The 13819-nt window shown below is 40.7% G+C and overlaps 1 protein-coding gene across 2 annotated transcripts in view; it reads left to right on the top strand.

Annotated features, from left to right (window-relative positions):
- The first annotated feature begins 873 nt into the window (after positions 1 to 873).
- IPMK (inositol polyphosphate multikinase) overlaps positions 874 to 13819 on the top strand; it is a 45343-nt gene continuing 32397 nt past the window's right edge. Inside the window, exon 1 of one of the 2 annotated variants that reach the window (XM_036265799.1) lies at positions 874 to 1386. In XM_036265799.1, the coding sequence (XP_036121692.1) occupies positions 1197 to 1386 (190 nt within the window). In that variant the 5' untranslated portion in view covers positions 874 to 1196. The remainder of the gene's footprint in view (positions 1387 to 13819) is intronic. The other variant, XM_036265798.1, reaches the window with a different exon arrangement.

Raw genomic sequence — 13819 nt, 5'->3', positions numbered from 1 at the left:
TCTGTACCTGCAAGGCCAGGTCCAGCTTTCTTATAAAATACCAATGGCAGACACAAATGAAGTGTAGAGTTCCATTCCAGAATCTCTCCTTGCTCCCACTGTACACCCCTTTCTCCTGCCTTTGCCCCTGTTAGTCATCTGTTGAGAACCTTGGAACCAGCGCTAAGGGGTCGAGTGGGAGAGAGAGAGAGAAAAAGGCTTATTTCTTCAAAAAAGGTGCTCACTTAGAAAGAATTAAGATTATTCTCTATCTTTTAGAGTCTGAAATCAGTGTCGGTTCCAATTTTTTTTTAATTTTTATATGAGCCGTTTAGGGGCACCAATCTGGGGAGAGGGGCTGGGGTGAACTGGAAGGGTGTTTTGAAGGTGCGTCTTCTGAGAAGCTGCCTGGTTTCACGTCTGTCGTTTCTGCGTGGGGTGGGAGCTGGAGGGAGCTGACTGCAGTGAAGGGGTAGTCTCCCAAGCCTCCCTTGGCGCTGCAGCTGCCCCCTAACTCTCCCAACACGTGACTGGCCGCTCCTCACAACTGGGAGCCCCCAGCTCCCGGTAGCGCTGAATGAATGAAAGCACAACGGCACTGCTGGCCTCTTACGCTGACCCGGGGGTTGGCCGGTGACGGACCGCGAGTGTGCTCGCCCCATCCAGGTCGCCGTCAGCACGCCCGGTGCCCGCCCCGCCCTAGGGGGTCCCGTCGGGCGGCCTCTGGGCATGCTCAGTAGCGGCGGCGGCCGCGGGTCGCGCAGTCGGAAGCTCGCGGCGGCGGCGGCGGTGCTGGCGGCGCTGACGCGCTCGCGGCAGCTGAGGGGACTGGAGGACGGCGGGAGGGGGAGGGGCGGGGGCGGGGGCGGGGGCGCGGGAGGTGGGGCCGCCGTCGCCGTCAGGGCCCCAAGGAGCGCGGGGTGCCGCCGCCGCCGCTCCTCCGCTTGGTTCCGTCTCTGGGGCTGCGCCGGGGTTGGCGACCGCGGCGGCAGAGCAGCGGGAGCCGGGAGCCGTGCACCGCCGGCGGTTGGGTAGGGCAGCGCCCGCGCCTCCGCGGCGTCATGGGCCCCCTCCCCGGGCCTCAGCGGGCACCAGCCGCGGGAACCCCCGGGCCTCCTCGCGGCCGAGCCTGAGCGACCCCCGGGTTCTCCAGCGCCCTCTCCCTCCGCCCAATTTTTTTTCTGTCCTCGCCGCCGCTACCGCTTCAGCTTTCCGTTATGGCAACCGAGCCGCCCTCCCCGCTCCGGCTCGAGGCGCCTGGCCCCCCAGATAAGCGGACCCCACCGGCGAGCGAGGCCATCTCCGAGAGCACCCCGAAACCGGCGGGCGGCAGGCTCCGCTTCCTCAACGGCTGCGTGCCCCTCTCGCATCAGGTGGCCGGGCACATGTACGGGAAGGACAAAGTGGGTAAGTGGGGGTGGCGCGGGGCTCGCCGCTGGGTTTGGTCTCCGTGAGCCCCAGGCGGGCGGGGGACGCCCCTCTGGGCTTCGCACGGGCCTCTTCCGCTCCCCCCTAGGGGCTCGCGACCCTCGCAGCCGCGTCTGGAAAAGTGGGGCGATTCTAGGGTGTGGGGCGTCAGGCTTGCAGCTGGAGGTTGCGGGGAGAGGAGTGCCCGGTCTCCTCCCCGGGGAGGGTGGGTGTTGATTGGAAGCGGCGTTGGTAGAGAAAAGAAGGAACTTCAATTTCACTGGACGGGGAAGTCGGCTCTCCCCAGAGCACGAGGTCTGTTTATCATAAGTGGGTAGCTATTGCAAAAGCGGAGGAATGAAATGCAGATGATGCTGATCTGGTGCTCTTACAGTGCATAGCTGGAGGGGAGGAGAAAACACAGGCGGGGTTTTGTTTGTTTGTTTGTTTTTGTTTTTGTTATTGTTTTTGAGAAGAGAGCTTGTCTTACCTTCTCCCGGATCCTTCCCTGCCCCTTGGGAGGTTTTTCTGGTGTCTGGTGGATTTCTCCGGGAGGCGTGGTTCCCGGGGCACAAACTCGGGTCCTTGGTACGCAACAACGCACTGCTGTTGTCCTAGAATGGTACATAAATCAGACATCCAGTTGTTCTTGCTTATCTGTGTGTGAGACTGTATTATGGTCTGTGTAATACTTTGAGCTCGCACGGTTCACGCATAACACAGGGCCTATTTCCGTTTGTTACCTTGATGGTGTAAAGTTCAGTTTAGGGACTGGAACTCACCTAGCTTACTCACGCTGGCTCCCGGCGCCACGATTGCTTGCGGAGTCCGAGGGATGAGTGTGTGAGTAAAGCAGATCTTAGACCTGGAAGCCACGAGAGAACATGTGGTTTATGCTGGAAAGATGATTTGGGCTTAGGCTGGTTCGATAATACTGACATTTTTAGACTAAATAACTGAGGCCAGGTCTGGTTAAGTGGCAAGCCTAAAGTCACATAGCTACTAGGTTAGAATCTGGAAACCAAGGGCCCTGCCTCAGGGAACGTTTTTTTCCCCCGCTGTGTATTGTGCTTGAAGAGAACTCAAACCAAAGATTTTTGAAAATGGATTGAGTACTTTTATCTTTACCTACTTTTCTTGTGTTGCAAGTTGGGCATTAATGATGTTGTCCTGTAGTTTGTGTGCCTTTCTCCCCACTAAAGTGTGAGTTCCTGGAGGTTAGAGACCAAATCTGTTTGATCCCCCGCAGCCTTGTACATCAGGCTCAGTTAAACTCCAGAAGGGGGGTGTAAGAGTGAACATTGAGGGTTTCTTGAATACACCTGATAAGGAAATAGTATTGTTCTTAAGGTGTTTAGTATAGGTGTAAGGAAACAACATTCTCTCTTGTGTCACTTCAGGTAATGAGAATTTGAGAGAACTTAAGGAATTAAGTACTGTTAATTGATTTATGAGTGTACCTATTTATTTATGTAGATGAATCATAATGACAGTATTCCTAATACTGTTCTAGAGGCCTGAATAAATAAATGTTTACTAAAGGTCACTAGAGATCAACTTCTGTGCCAAGAAAGATAAAAAAGCGAAAAAAAAAAAAAATTCCAACATAAGCACAGTCTCGATGATTGTCACTAAGAGTGTAACCACTGCTTATCAAAGTATGTAATAGTGAGCCTATTCAGAGAGTTATCTCTGACTCCTTGCAAATGTACCATGAATGTGACTTAAAACTACATTGCAAACAGTGGCTAAAATAATTTATCATCCAAAATTACCTAATTAAGAGACTAGTTTAGATTCTAGCAGGGGTGGGGAACCTTTTTTCTGCCAAGTGCCATTTGAATATTTATAACATCATTTGAGGACCATACAAAATTATCAACTTTGATACTAGCCTGCTATATTTGGTCAGGCTAATTTGGTGAGGCCTATGAAGTTAGCTGGTATTGATTTTTGGGGCTGTATCTGGATGTTCCCCACCCCTGTAGGAAGGAATCCTTAGTTAATTGCATTCAATTTAAAATAAACTTTTTTTTTCAATTTTGTAAGACTTTTTTTTTTATCCTTACCCGAGAACATTTTTCCATTTTTTTGTTTTTTCCATTTTTTTGTTCAGGTAGAGTGGGAGGGGGAGAGAGAGAGAGAGAGAGAGAGAGAAAGAAACATCCACATGAAAGGGACACATCGAGTGGTTGCCACCCGCACAACCCAACCAGGGCCAGGGACAAACTGCAACCGAGGTACATGTCCTTAGCGGGAATCGAACCCTGGTCTCTCTGGACTGCAGGCCAATGCTCTAACCACTGAGCCAAACTGGCCAGGGCTCTAAGACTTTTTTGTAAGACTAGGGGCTTACTTTGCATCACCAGTGCACAATGCGTCAAACATAACTGTGCTAGCAATTTAATAAATATTTGATGAATTTAATTCTCAGTTATTTACACAATTTTATTTATTTTTAATCCTTACCTGAGGATATTTTTTCCATTGATTTTTAGAGAGAGTGGAAAGAAGGGAGAGAGAGAATATCGATGTCAGAGAGACAAATCAATTGGTTGCCTCCTGCATGACCCCAACTGGGGCTGGGGATCAAACCCAAGATCCTTCAGTCTGCTGGCCGATGCTCTAATCACTGAGCAAAACCGGCCCAGGGCTATTTGTACAATCTTGCTTATATTGTTAGTGAAAGGACACTGTATGATGATAATCTTCCCTATTCATAAACTGCATAACCAAGTGGTCAGTATAATTCAGAGTTCAAGAATTTGTGTTTCTTCACTATAGTAAACCATTTATAGTTCTAAAGTACCTGATGTAGATCATAGTTTGGTTTGGATGTCAACTGGAATTCTCAGAATGAACTTTTTTTTTTATCCTCACCCGAGGATATTTTTTTCCATTTTTTGTTCAGGTAGAGTGGGAGAGAGAGAGAAACATCGAGGTGAAAGGGACACATCGAGTGGCTGCCACCCACGTGACCCAACCCCGGACCGGGGACAAACTGCAATGGAGGTACATGTCCTTAGCGGGAACTGAACCCTGGTCTCTCCAGACCGCAGGCCAACACTCTAACCGCTGAGCAAAACTGGCCAGGGCAGAATAAACTTTCTTAAAAACATTGTGTGGATATTTATTTTCTAAAGTTTTTGTTACTGTCATTAAGTAACCAGGGTTTTTCAATTTAGGATTGATATCTTACCTGTTTCCAAAAAGGAGTTGTTGGTGTGGATGAAAAAGGGATTCAAAAAGTAACCTCACAGGGTGATCTGATCATAAATTTCTAATTCGGCAGGTCGTGGTAGGTATATAACTTTAGTAAGGATTTATCTTTGCCTTAAGCAAGCCCTGTCCATTTTTTGTTTGCATCTAAGATTAACTCCATTGTTTATTGCATCTGAAAAGAACACATTTTTGAAATAACCATCCTATAGAGAATACATAGTCTTGTTGACTGTCCTGTAATTCATTTCTCTTGGTTTCTTCCACTTTTATGTAATCTTTAATTTCAAATGCATAAAAAAAACTACAAACTGCCATTCTGCACAACATTTGAGATCTTGCTTCCCAGCAATTGTCAGTTTTGGCTGAAATAAACACTTACAAAGTTCTCTACAGGTTTGGATGTTTCTTACCATTGACATTATTTTTGTTAAATTAAAAATTAAAAACATGGAATTAATAGCATTAACAGTACCTGAACAGAAAATTAGATCGTTTTAGTTAAGTGTCAAGAATGTGTTATAGTTCTGATATCAGTTATATTTTATGTTCTTCATTGAAATCATTGAAATCATCAAAGTACATTGAAATCATAATTTCTAAGAATACAAAGTCTTACTTTCTTAATTGTAAAAGCATTATATGATCTTTTAGGAAAAATAATTCAAAGAGTAAAACAGTATAGTAGTGCCTTCCCCCTACTCTCTCTCTCAAGGGCAATGGCTGATAACTATTTCTGGTGTATCCTTTCAAGCCTTTGTTTCTGGGCACATACATAAACACATAGTACAATTCAGACTTTTCTTACAAATAGATAAGTTAGAAACTTTTTGTTTCCAGTCTGTATTATATCATGTAGTATATCCATATTTTTGTATTTATGATATACTTCATTCTTTTAAAAAAAACTGTTATATTCTATAGTGTAGATGTAATTCTTCTAGTGTTAGATTTTTATATTTTTTATCACTTTTTGCTATTATGGTATGTATTAAACATTCTTGTATATTATAGTATACCTTGCACATTGTGCAACTTTTTCTACAGAAAGTTTCACAGAAGTGTAATTGTTAGCAATTTAAATTCCCCCAACTCATCAAAATTAGTATAAAATCCTTTTCGTTTTAATATAGAACATGTACCACTGATTTCTTTCAAAAGTCCTTACAGATTTAAACAAATAGTTGAAATCTGATATTTGTGTCCTGATCCAATTTAGGATTTTGAATGAGGTAGTCTATAGGGAAAAGGGATTTAAACTGATACTGTTTTTGGGGAAAAGCTCACAAAAATTGTTTTTAATCTATTTTATTAGATGGCCTTCGAAACTAATTGAAAATAATTTCAAGCTTATAGAAAAGTTGCAAAAACAATACAGAGAACTTAACATTTTTCTGAATTTTTGATTATGCATTTATTTGTTTCCCCTGAACTATTTGAGAATAGGTTGCATGCCCCTTTATACATTAATACCCAAGCATATATTTCTGTAACCATAGCACATTTATAAAATATGAGAAATTTAACAATAATATGATACTCTAATCTGTAGTCCACATTCTAATTTTGTCAACTATTTCAATGTCTTGTTTTGTTTTGTTTTGTTTTAGATAGAGCAGGAGGGAGAAAGGGAGGGAGAGAGAGAAACATCAATGTGACAGAGACACATTGAGTGGTTGCCACCCACACGACCCGGGGACAAACTGCAACTGAGGTATGTGCCCTTAGCAGGAACCGAACCTGGGACTCTCCAGTATATGGGCTGATGCTCTAACCGCTGAGCCAAACCAGCCAGGACAATGTCTGTTGTTTTTTTCCACACGAGATCTAGTTCAGGATCATTTATTGCATTTAGTTATTACATCTAATTTGTATCAGTTCCTCAAGCTTTCTTTGTCACTTTTGAAGAATATAGTCTACTTATTTTATGAGATACTCTTTAATTTGATTTCTGTTGGGTTCTTATGATGAAATTCAGGTTAGAACATTATACAAATGTATCTTTTTTTTTTTTTTTTAAGATTTTTTTTTTTTATCCTCACCCGAGGATATTTTTCCATTTTTTTGTTCAGGTAGAGTGGGAGGGAGAGAGTGGAACAGAGAGAAACATTGATGTGAAAGGGACACATCGAGTGGCTGCCACCCGCACGACCAACCAGGGCCGGGGACAAATTGCAACCGAGGTACATGCCCTTAGCGGGAACCAAACCCGGGTCTCTCTGGACCGCAGGCCGACTCTCTAACCGCTGAGCCAAACCGGCCAGGGCTTTTTAAAAGATTTTTTAGAATTGATTTTTAGAGAGAGAAGAGGGAAGAGGGAGGGAGAAAGAGAGAGAAACATCAGTTTGAGAGTAAGACGTCAATCTGCTGCCTCCTGCATGCCACCTACCCGGGATTGAGCCTGAAACCCAGGCATGTGTCCTGATCGGAAATTCAAGTGGCAACCTTTCAGTGCACAGGAAGATTCCCAACCAACTGAGCCAAACGGCCAGAACCAAGTGTATCCTATTTAAAGTATCACATCTAGAGGCTCACAGTGTCCATCTACCCATTATTAATTTTGATCATCTGGTCCAAGTTTGGTCTAGCTTCTCCCATATAGAGTTAATATTTTTCCCTCTTGCAACTAATAAGCATCTGTGGGGAAACATTTTAATTTTAAGATCATACAGATATCTGGATCCTCATCATACTTCACCCCTAGATTTGGCATCTATTGATGATTCTTGCCTGAAGTAGTCTTTACTCTGATAGTGGAAAAATTATTTTCTTTCAGTTCTACCACTCCCTCTGTGTTAACAATCAGCATTCTGTTATAAGAAATAGCCCTCCCTTTATTTCTATGTGTGCATGTCCTTACTTTGTGATCAGTTTGGACCCATGGATTCTTACATTATAAAGTGTCATAAACCATTATAAACTTATTTTACTGTTCAGATTGTTCCAGATTTGGTCAGTGGCAGTTCCTTTCTGTCTCAAATTATTTTATTTTATTTTTATTTTTAACTTTACTGTTGAATGTATTACAGATGTACTCCCTTGACCCCCTTCTCCCCACTCCTGCCTTCCCCATACTATTGTCTGTTTCCATTGGTTTTGCATATATGCATATAAGTTCTCTGGTTTGTCTCTTCCCCGCTCCCTGCTTTCCTTTGAGGCTTTGTCAGTCTAATAACCAATTTGTATTTCTTAATCCCGTTACCTTTTTCACCCAACCCCCCAACTCCCTCCCATCTGGCAACTATCAAAACGTTCTCTGTATTTATGAGTCTGTTTCTGTACTGTGTGTTCATTTTGTTTGTAGATTCAATTGCTGATATGTATTTATTGTCATTTTATTGCTCATATTTTTGTTCTTCATCTTCAAGAAGAACCTTCAACATTTCATATAATATTGGTTTGGTGGTGATAAACTCCATTAGCTTTTTCTTGTCTGGGAAGCTATATGGTCATTGATTCTAAATGATAGCTTTGCAGGATAGAGTAATCTTGGTTGTAGGTCTTTGCTTGTCATCACTTTAAATATTTCTTGCCACTCCTTTTTGGCCTGCAAAGTTTCTTTTGAGAAATCAGCTGACAGTCTTTTGGGAGCTCCTTTGTAGGTAACGAACTACTTTTCTCTTGCTGCTTTTAAGATTCTCTCTTTGTCTTTAACCTTTTGCATTTTGATGATGATGTGTCTTGGTGTGGGCCTCTTTGGGTTTAACTTGTTTGGGACTCTCGGTGCTTCTTGGACGTGTATGTCTATTTCTTTCACCAAGTTGGGGAAGTTTTCTGTCATTATTTTTTCAAATAGGTTTTCAATTTCTTGCTCTCTCCCCTCTCCTTCTGGCACCCCCATGATGTGAATGTTGGTACGCTTGAAATTGTCCCAGAGGCTCCTTACACTGTGCTCATTTTTTTGGATTCGTTTTTCTTTTTGCTGTCCGGAGTGGGTGTGTTTTACTTCCTTTTATTCCAAATTGATGGTTTGCTTCTTGGCTTCGCCTACTCTACTATTGATTCCCTGTAAATAATTCTTTATTTCAGTTAGTGTATCCTTCATTTCTGACTGGTCTCTTTTTATGCTCGTGAGGTCCTCACTGAGTTCCTTGATGTTCTCACTAAATTCATTGAGCATCGATATAACCAGTGTTTTGAACTCTGCATATGTTAGATTGTTTATCTCCATTTTGTTTAGTTCTTTTCCTGGAGTTTTGTTCTGTTCTTTTATTTGGGACATGTTTCTTTGTCTCCTCATTTTGGCTGCCTCCCTGTGTTTGTTTCTATTTATTAGGTAGAGTTATTATACCTCCTAGGCTTTGTGGGGTGGCCTGTTGTAGTAGGTGTCCTATAGGGTCCAGTGGGACAGCCTCCCTGATCACTCCAGCTGAGCGCACGAGGTGCACCCCTCATGTGGACTGTACCCTCTTCTGTTGTAATTGAGTCTTGATTGCAGTCTCAATGTGGTTTCTTTAATTTCATAGATATAGAACTTCCATTCAACTCGATTTCAAGTGGTTCTGAATGATGGTTGTTCTGTAATTTAGTTGTAGTTTTTGGTGTGGTTGTGGGAGGAAGTGAGTACCGTGTTTACCTATGTCGCCATCTTGACCAGAAGTCCTGTCTCAAATTCTTTTAGGCTCATCTCTTCTCAACTCTAGAACCAGCCAGTTCTCCAAAGGACCTGGTTTATTTTAAGTGGGAAATGGTATTAGAAACCAAGCTCTGGGTGCTAGGTGTGCCCATTGCTATTGGCATGTCACTGCTTCCAGGCCTTTTCAATGGCTATAATGAAAAGGTATGTATACTGCCCTGGCCTGTTTGGCTCAGCGGTTAGAGCGTCGGCCTGCAGTCTAGAGAGACCTGGGTTTGGTTCCCGCTAAGGGCATGTACCTCGGTTGCAGTTTGTCCCCGGCCCTGGTCGGTCGTGCGGGTGGCGGCCACTCGATGTGTCCCTTTCACATCGATGTTTCTCTCTCTCTCTCTCTCTCTCTCTCTCTCTCTCTCTCACTCTCTCACTCTCTTCCTCTCTCTCCCTATCACTCTATCTGAACAACAACAAAAAAAAATGGAAAAATGTCCTCGGGTGAGGATAAAAAAACAAAAAACAAACAAAAAAAAGGTATGTATACATATTTCAAAGTTATCATAATTTTATACTGATACTTTGAATTTCATTCTAACTCCACAGAGTTCTTTCTGTCTTGATTCTAAATTTGTATTTTCCATCTATCAGTGAGAACCCTTGTTCCCAACAATGTTAATATATATATTTCTTGCTCAGTCCTATAATTTTTAGAAATTTTACACCCATGCTACGGCAGAGAAAAAACCTAGATAAGGAATTCAAGATGAGATTCCTTTATACTGAGAGTATGTAGTTGGAAACTCTTAAAAAGTTATTTGGATTAGGGCTTTTGGGGGTTTCTTTTTAGCCCCTCCTTTGTGATAACTTATTTCTCTTCATTTTTGTTTGTTTAGCTAGATATTTTTGAATGCTCATAAATAAATTAAACTTTACACCATTCCCTATCACTCTACCCCATTCCTCAGGATATGTTTTTTTTTTTTTCATTTCTGTTTCTTGTTGAAGTAAGCAGATCTATGTAAGTTTTCTAATTCCTGACACAAAATGCAGTGATATATATATATATATATATATGTATATATGTATATATGTATATATGTGTGTATGTGTGTGTGTATATATATATATATATATATATATATACTGTTTTGTATTTTGCTTCTTCTTTTTTTTTTTTAATCCTCACCAGAGGACATTTTTCCATTTTTTGTTCAGGTAGAGTGGGAGGGAGAGGGAGGAACAGAGAGAGAGAGAGAAACATCGATGTGAAAGGAACACATCGAGTGGCTGCCACCCGCACAACCCACCAGGGCCGGGGACAAACTGCAACCGAGGTACACGCCCTTAGCGGGAACCGAACCCGGGTCTCTCAGGACCGCAGGCTGACGCTGAGCCAAACCGGCCAGGGCTGTATTTTGCTTCTTAAACTTAACTGTATATCCTAGAAGTAGTAATATTAGTTCATGGAGAACTTCTTCATCTTAGTTGTACTCCATTGTGCATATATACCCTGTTTTTTTCTGTCAGTTCTCTGGATTTACTTTTGGATTTTTATTTTTCACTGACTTATGTGTTTATCCTGGCAATAATACTTCACTGTCTTAATTCAGATTGCTTTAGAATACGTCTCGATATACTGAAGAGTAAGCATTCCACTTTGGTTTTCAAAGTTGTCTTGACTTTTTCTGGCCTTTTGCATTTCCTTAAGATTTAAAATCAACATGTCACTTCCCCCAAGAAATGTGATAAGATTTTATATCTGACTTGAATCTGTATATTGCTTTGGTGTTAGTTGATTTCTATATGATATTTATTCTTCCAATACTTGAATATGATATATGTCTCCATTTATTTAGTTTAGTTGTAATTTATTTCTCTTAGTCATAGTTTTCAGTGTAGAGGTCATAACATTCATTAGACTTTTCCCTACTGGAAATTGTACTACCTCCTTAAATAATTTCTTTTTTTGGAAAAATTTCAAACTTATAGAAGTATTGCAAGAATAGTACAGTGAACTAATGTATATCATTTATCTGGATTTACCTATTATTAGTATTTTGATACATTTGCTTTATCATCCTCTGTGATACATATATGGTAATGATTTTGCAGAACTTTAAAGACTAAATTATAAGCATCATGATTCCTTCCCTGTAAATAACTAAGTGTATATCTCCTAAAAATAAGATTGTTTTCTTAATCATGGTAAAATGATCAAATTCAGAATATTTAACATTTGGCTTTTGCTGTTATCCTGTAATATCCTTTTATAGCAATTATCCCCTATCCAGGGCTACACATTGCATTTAGTTGTTGTAATTACTTAGTTGCCTATCATTTGGAGCAGTACTTCATCTTTTCTTTATTTTTCATAATCAGGAAATATTTGAAGAGTACCAGTATATGGGTTTTCAGAATATTCTTTAAGTTTGTCTGATTTCTCATGACTGGATTCGGATAAATGCAGTTTTGCTAAAATATGTATTAGTTATGTTGGAGCATCATATCATAAGACACAAAATGTCAGTTGCATTATGGGTGCTGTAACTTTGATTTTCTGGTTAAGTGATGTCTCTCAGATTTTCCACTGTAAAGTTTTCATTTTCCCTATTGTAATGAAGTAATGAGACTTTTAAACATCCTGTTCTTTATCAGTGTTTTCACCCAATGTTAAAAGCATCCATTGACAATATTTGACCAACTCACTTGTTGCTCTGGTAGTTGTAAAATGGTGATATTCAGTAATTCCTGTTACATTTGTTAGTTGTTATTTTCCTTTAAGGAATAGTTTTCCTTCTCCTTTTCCTTCCTTCCTTCCTTCCTTCCTTCCTTCCTTCCTTCCTTCCTTCCTTCCTTCCTTCCTTCCCTCCCTCCTTCCCTTTCTTATTCGTTCGTTTGTTCATTCATTATTAGGTTTGACTAATAGACTTTTCGAATTTCCATGGATAGATCTTAGCTGTTATTTTTGCTGCTTATTTTGATGCTCATAATTGTCCCAGATTTGGGCAATGGGAGCTTTCTCAAGCCAGCTCTTGTGTCTTAAACATTTCACATTTTTTCTTTTAAAGCATTTTCTCACTTTCTGCCATAACAAGATGTTTGATGTTCATCTTGTACTTTCCCTGTCCCAGCCCTGGAATGAGCCATTTTTTCTTTAAGAATCTGGTTCCTTTAGGGGTAAATGGTGTTTAAAAACCAAGAGCTGAGCACTAGGTATATACCATTACTCATTGGGTGTGATTGCTGTTTGTCTTCTCAACAGATTGGACTAAGAAATACAATTTTATGTCCTTAGAAATTTGAGTTCTACTTATACCTATAATTTAAAGCTGATACCATCAGGTTCTTTTTTGCTTCTCAATTCTGTATTTGTATCTCCTTTTTTTCTCAATGAGAACCCTGACTCCTCAAAACATCAATATATTTACTCATTTTGAAATAATTTAAACGAACCTTGCATTCTGGTAATAAAATCCACATGATCATGATAAATTATATATATATATGTGTTTTTTTTTTTTTTCTAGGTTAAGTTTCCTGAAGTTTTATAAAGATTTCTCCGACTGTGTTCATTTGAGATAGTGGTCTTTAATTTTCTTTTAAGCCGTTGTTGGGGTTTTTTAAAAATCAGAATGTGTGGGGAAATGTTTCCTATTTTTCTGTTTTTTTAACAAATTGAGTAAGATTGGTATTATTTTTTTTTTGTAAATGTTTGCTAGAATTTACTAGTGAAGCATTTCAGCCTATGGTTGCCTCTGGATATTTAAAATTGTAAATTCAGCATTTTTGTACACACAGGACAACTCAGATTTTCTATTTCTTCTTGTGGCAGTTTAATAATTAGTGTCTAAAGGAATTTATTCATTTCACTTAAGTTGTTGGATTCATTGGTATGAAGTTCCTAATTCTCTTATGTTTTTTTCCTTCTTTTTTTGTTAATTCTCACCCGAGGATATTTTTTCCATTGATTTTTTTTTTTTTTTTTAAGAGTGAGAGGGAGGAGGTAAGGCAGGAAAAGAGAGAAAGAGAGAAAAACATCAATGTGAGAGAGACACATTGATTGGTTGTCTCCTCGCACATGCCACAACCGGGGCTGAGGATTTAACCTGCAATCCAGATATGTGCCCTTGTCCGGGAACAGATCCTCTGGTGTTCAGGCTGATGATCTAACCACTGAGCAATGCCAGGCAAGGCAATTCTCTTATGCTTTTTTTTTTTTTTTTTAGTTTTTATTAATTTTTGTTACAGATGTTTCTCCTTTTTTTCCCCATTGACACTCCCCACCCCCCCAGTCCCCGGCTTTGTTCTCCGTGTCCATTGGTTATGCATACATGTTTATAAGTTCTGTGGTTTATCTCTTCCCTCCCCCCACCACCCCCTCTCCTGAGGGTTGTCAATCTGTACCCTACTTCCATGTCTCTGGGTCTATCCTATTCCTCAGGCGGTTATATTCATTATATTCCACAAATAAGTGAGATCATGTGGTATTTGTCTTTCTCTGCTTGGCTTGTTTCACTTAGGATAATACTTTCTAGGTCCCTCCATGTCATCTCAAAGGATAAGAGATCTTTCTTTCTTACAGCTGCATAGTACTCCATTGTGTATATGTACCACAGCTTTTTTATCCATTCTTCTACTGATGGA

This window comes from Molossus molossus, unplaced genomic scaffold, assembly GCF_014108415.1.
Source record: "Molossus molossus isolate mMolMol1 unplaced genomic scaffold, mMolMol1.p scaffold_m16_p_17, whole genome shotgun sequence".
Taxonomy (NCBI): Eukaryota; Metazoa; Chordata; class Mammalia; order Chiroptera; family Molossidae; genus Molossus; species Molossus molossus.
This window is presented reverse-complemented; position numbering and strand designations above follow the sequence as displayed.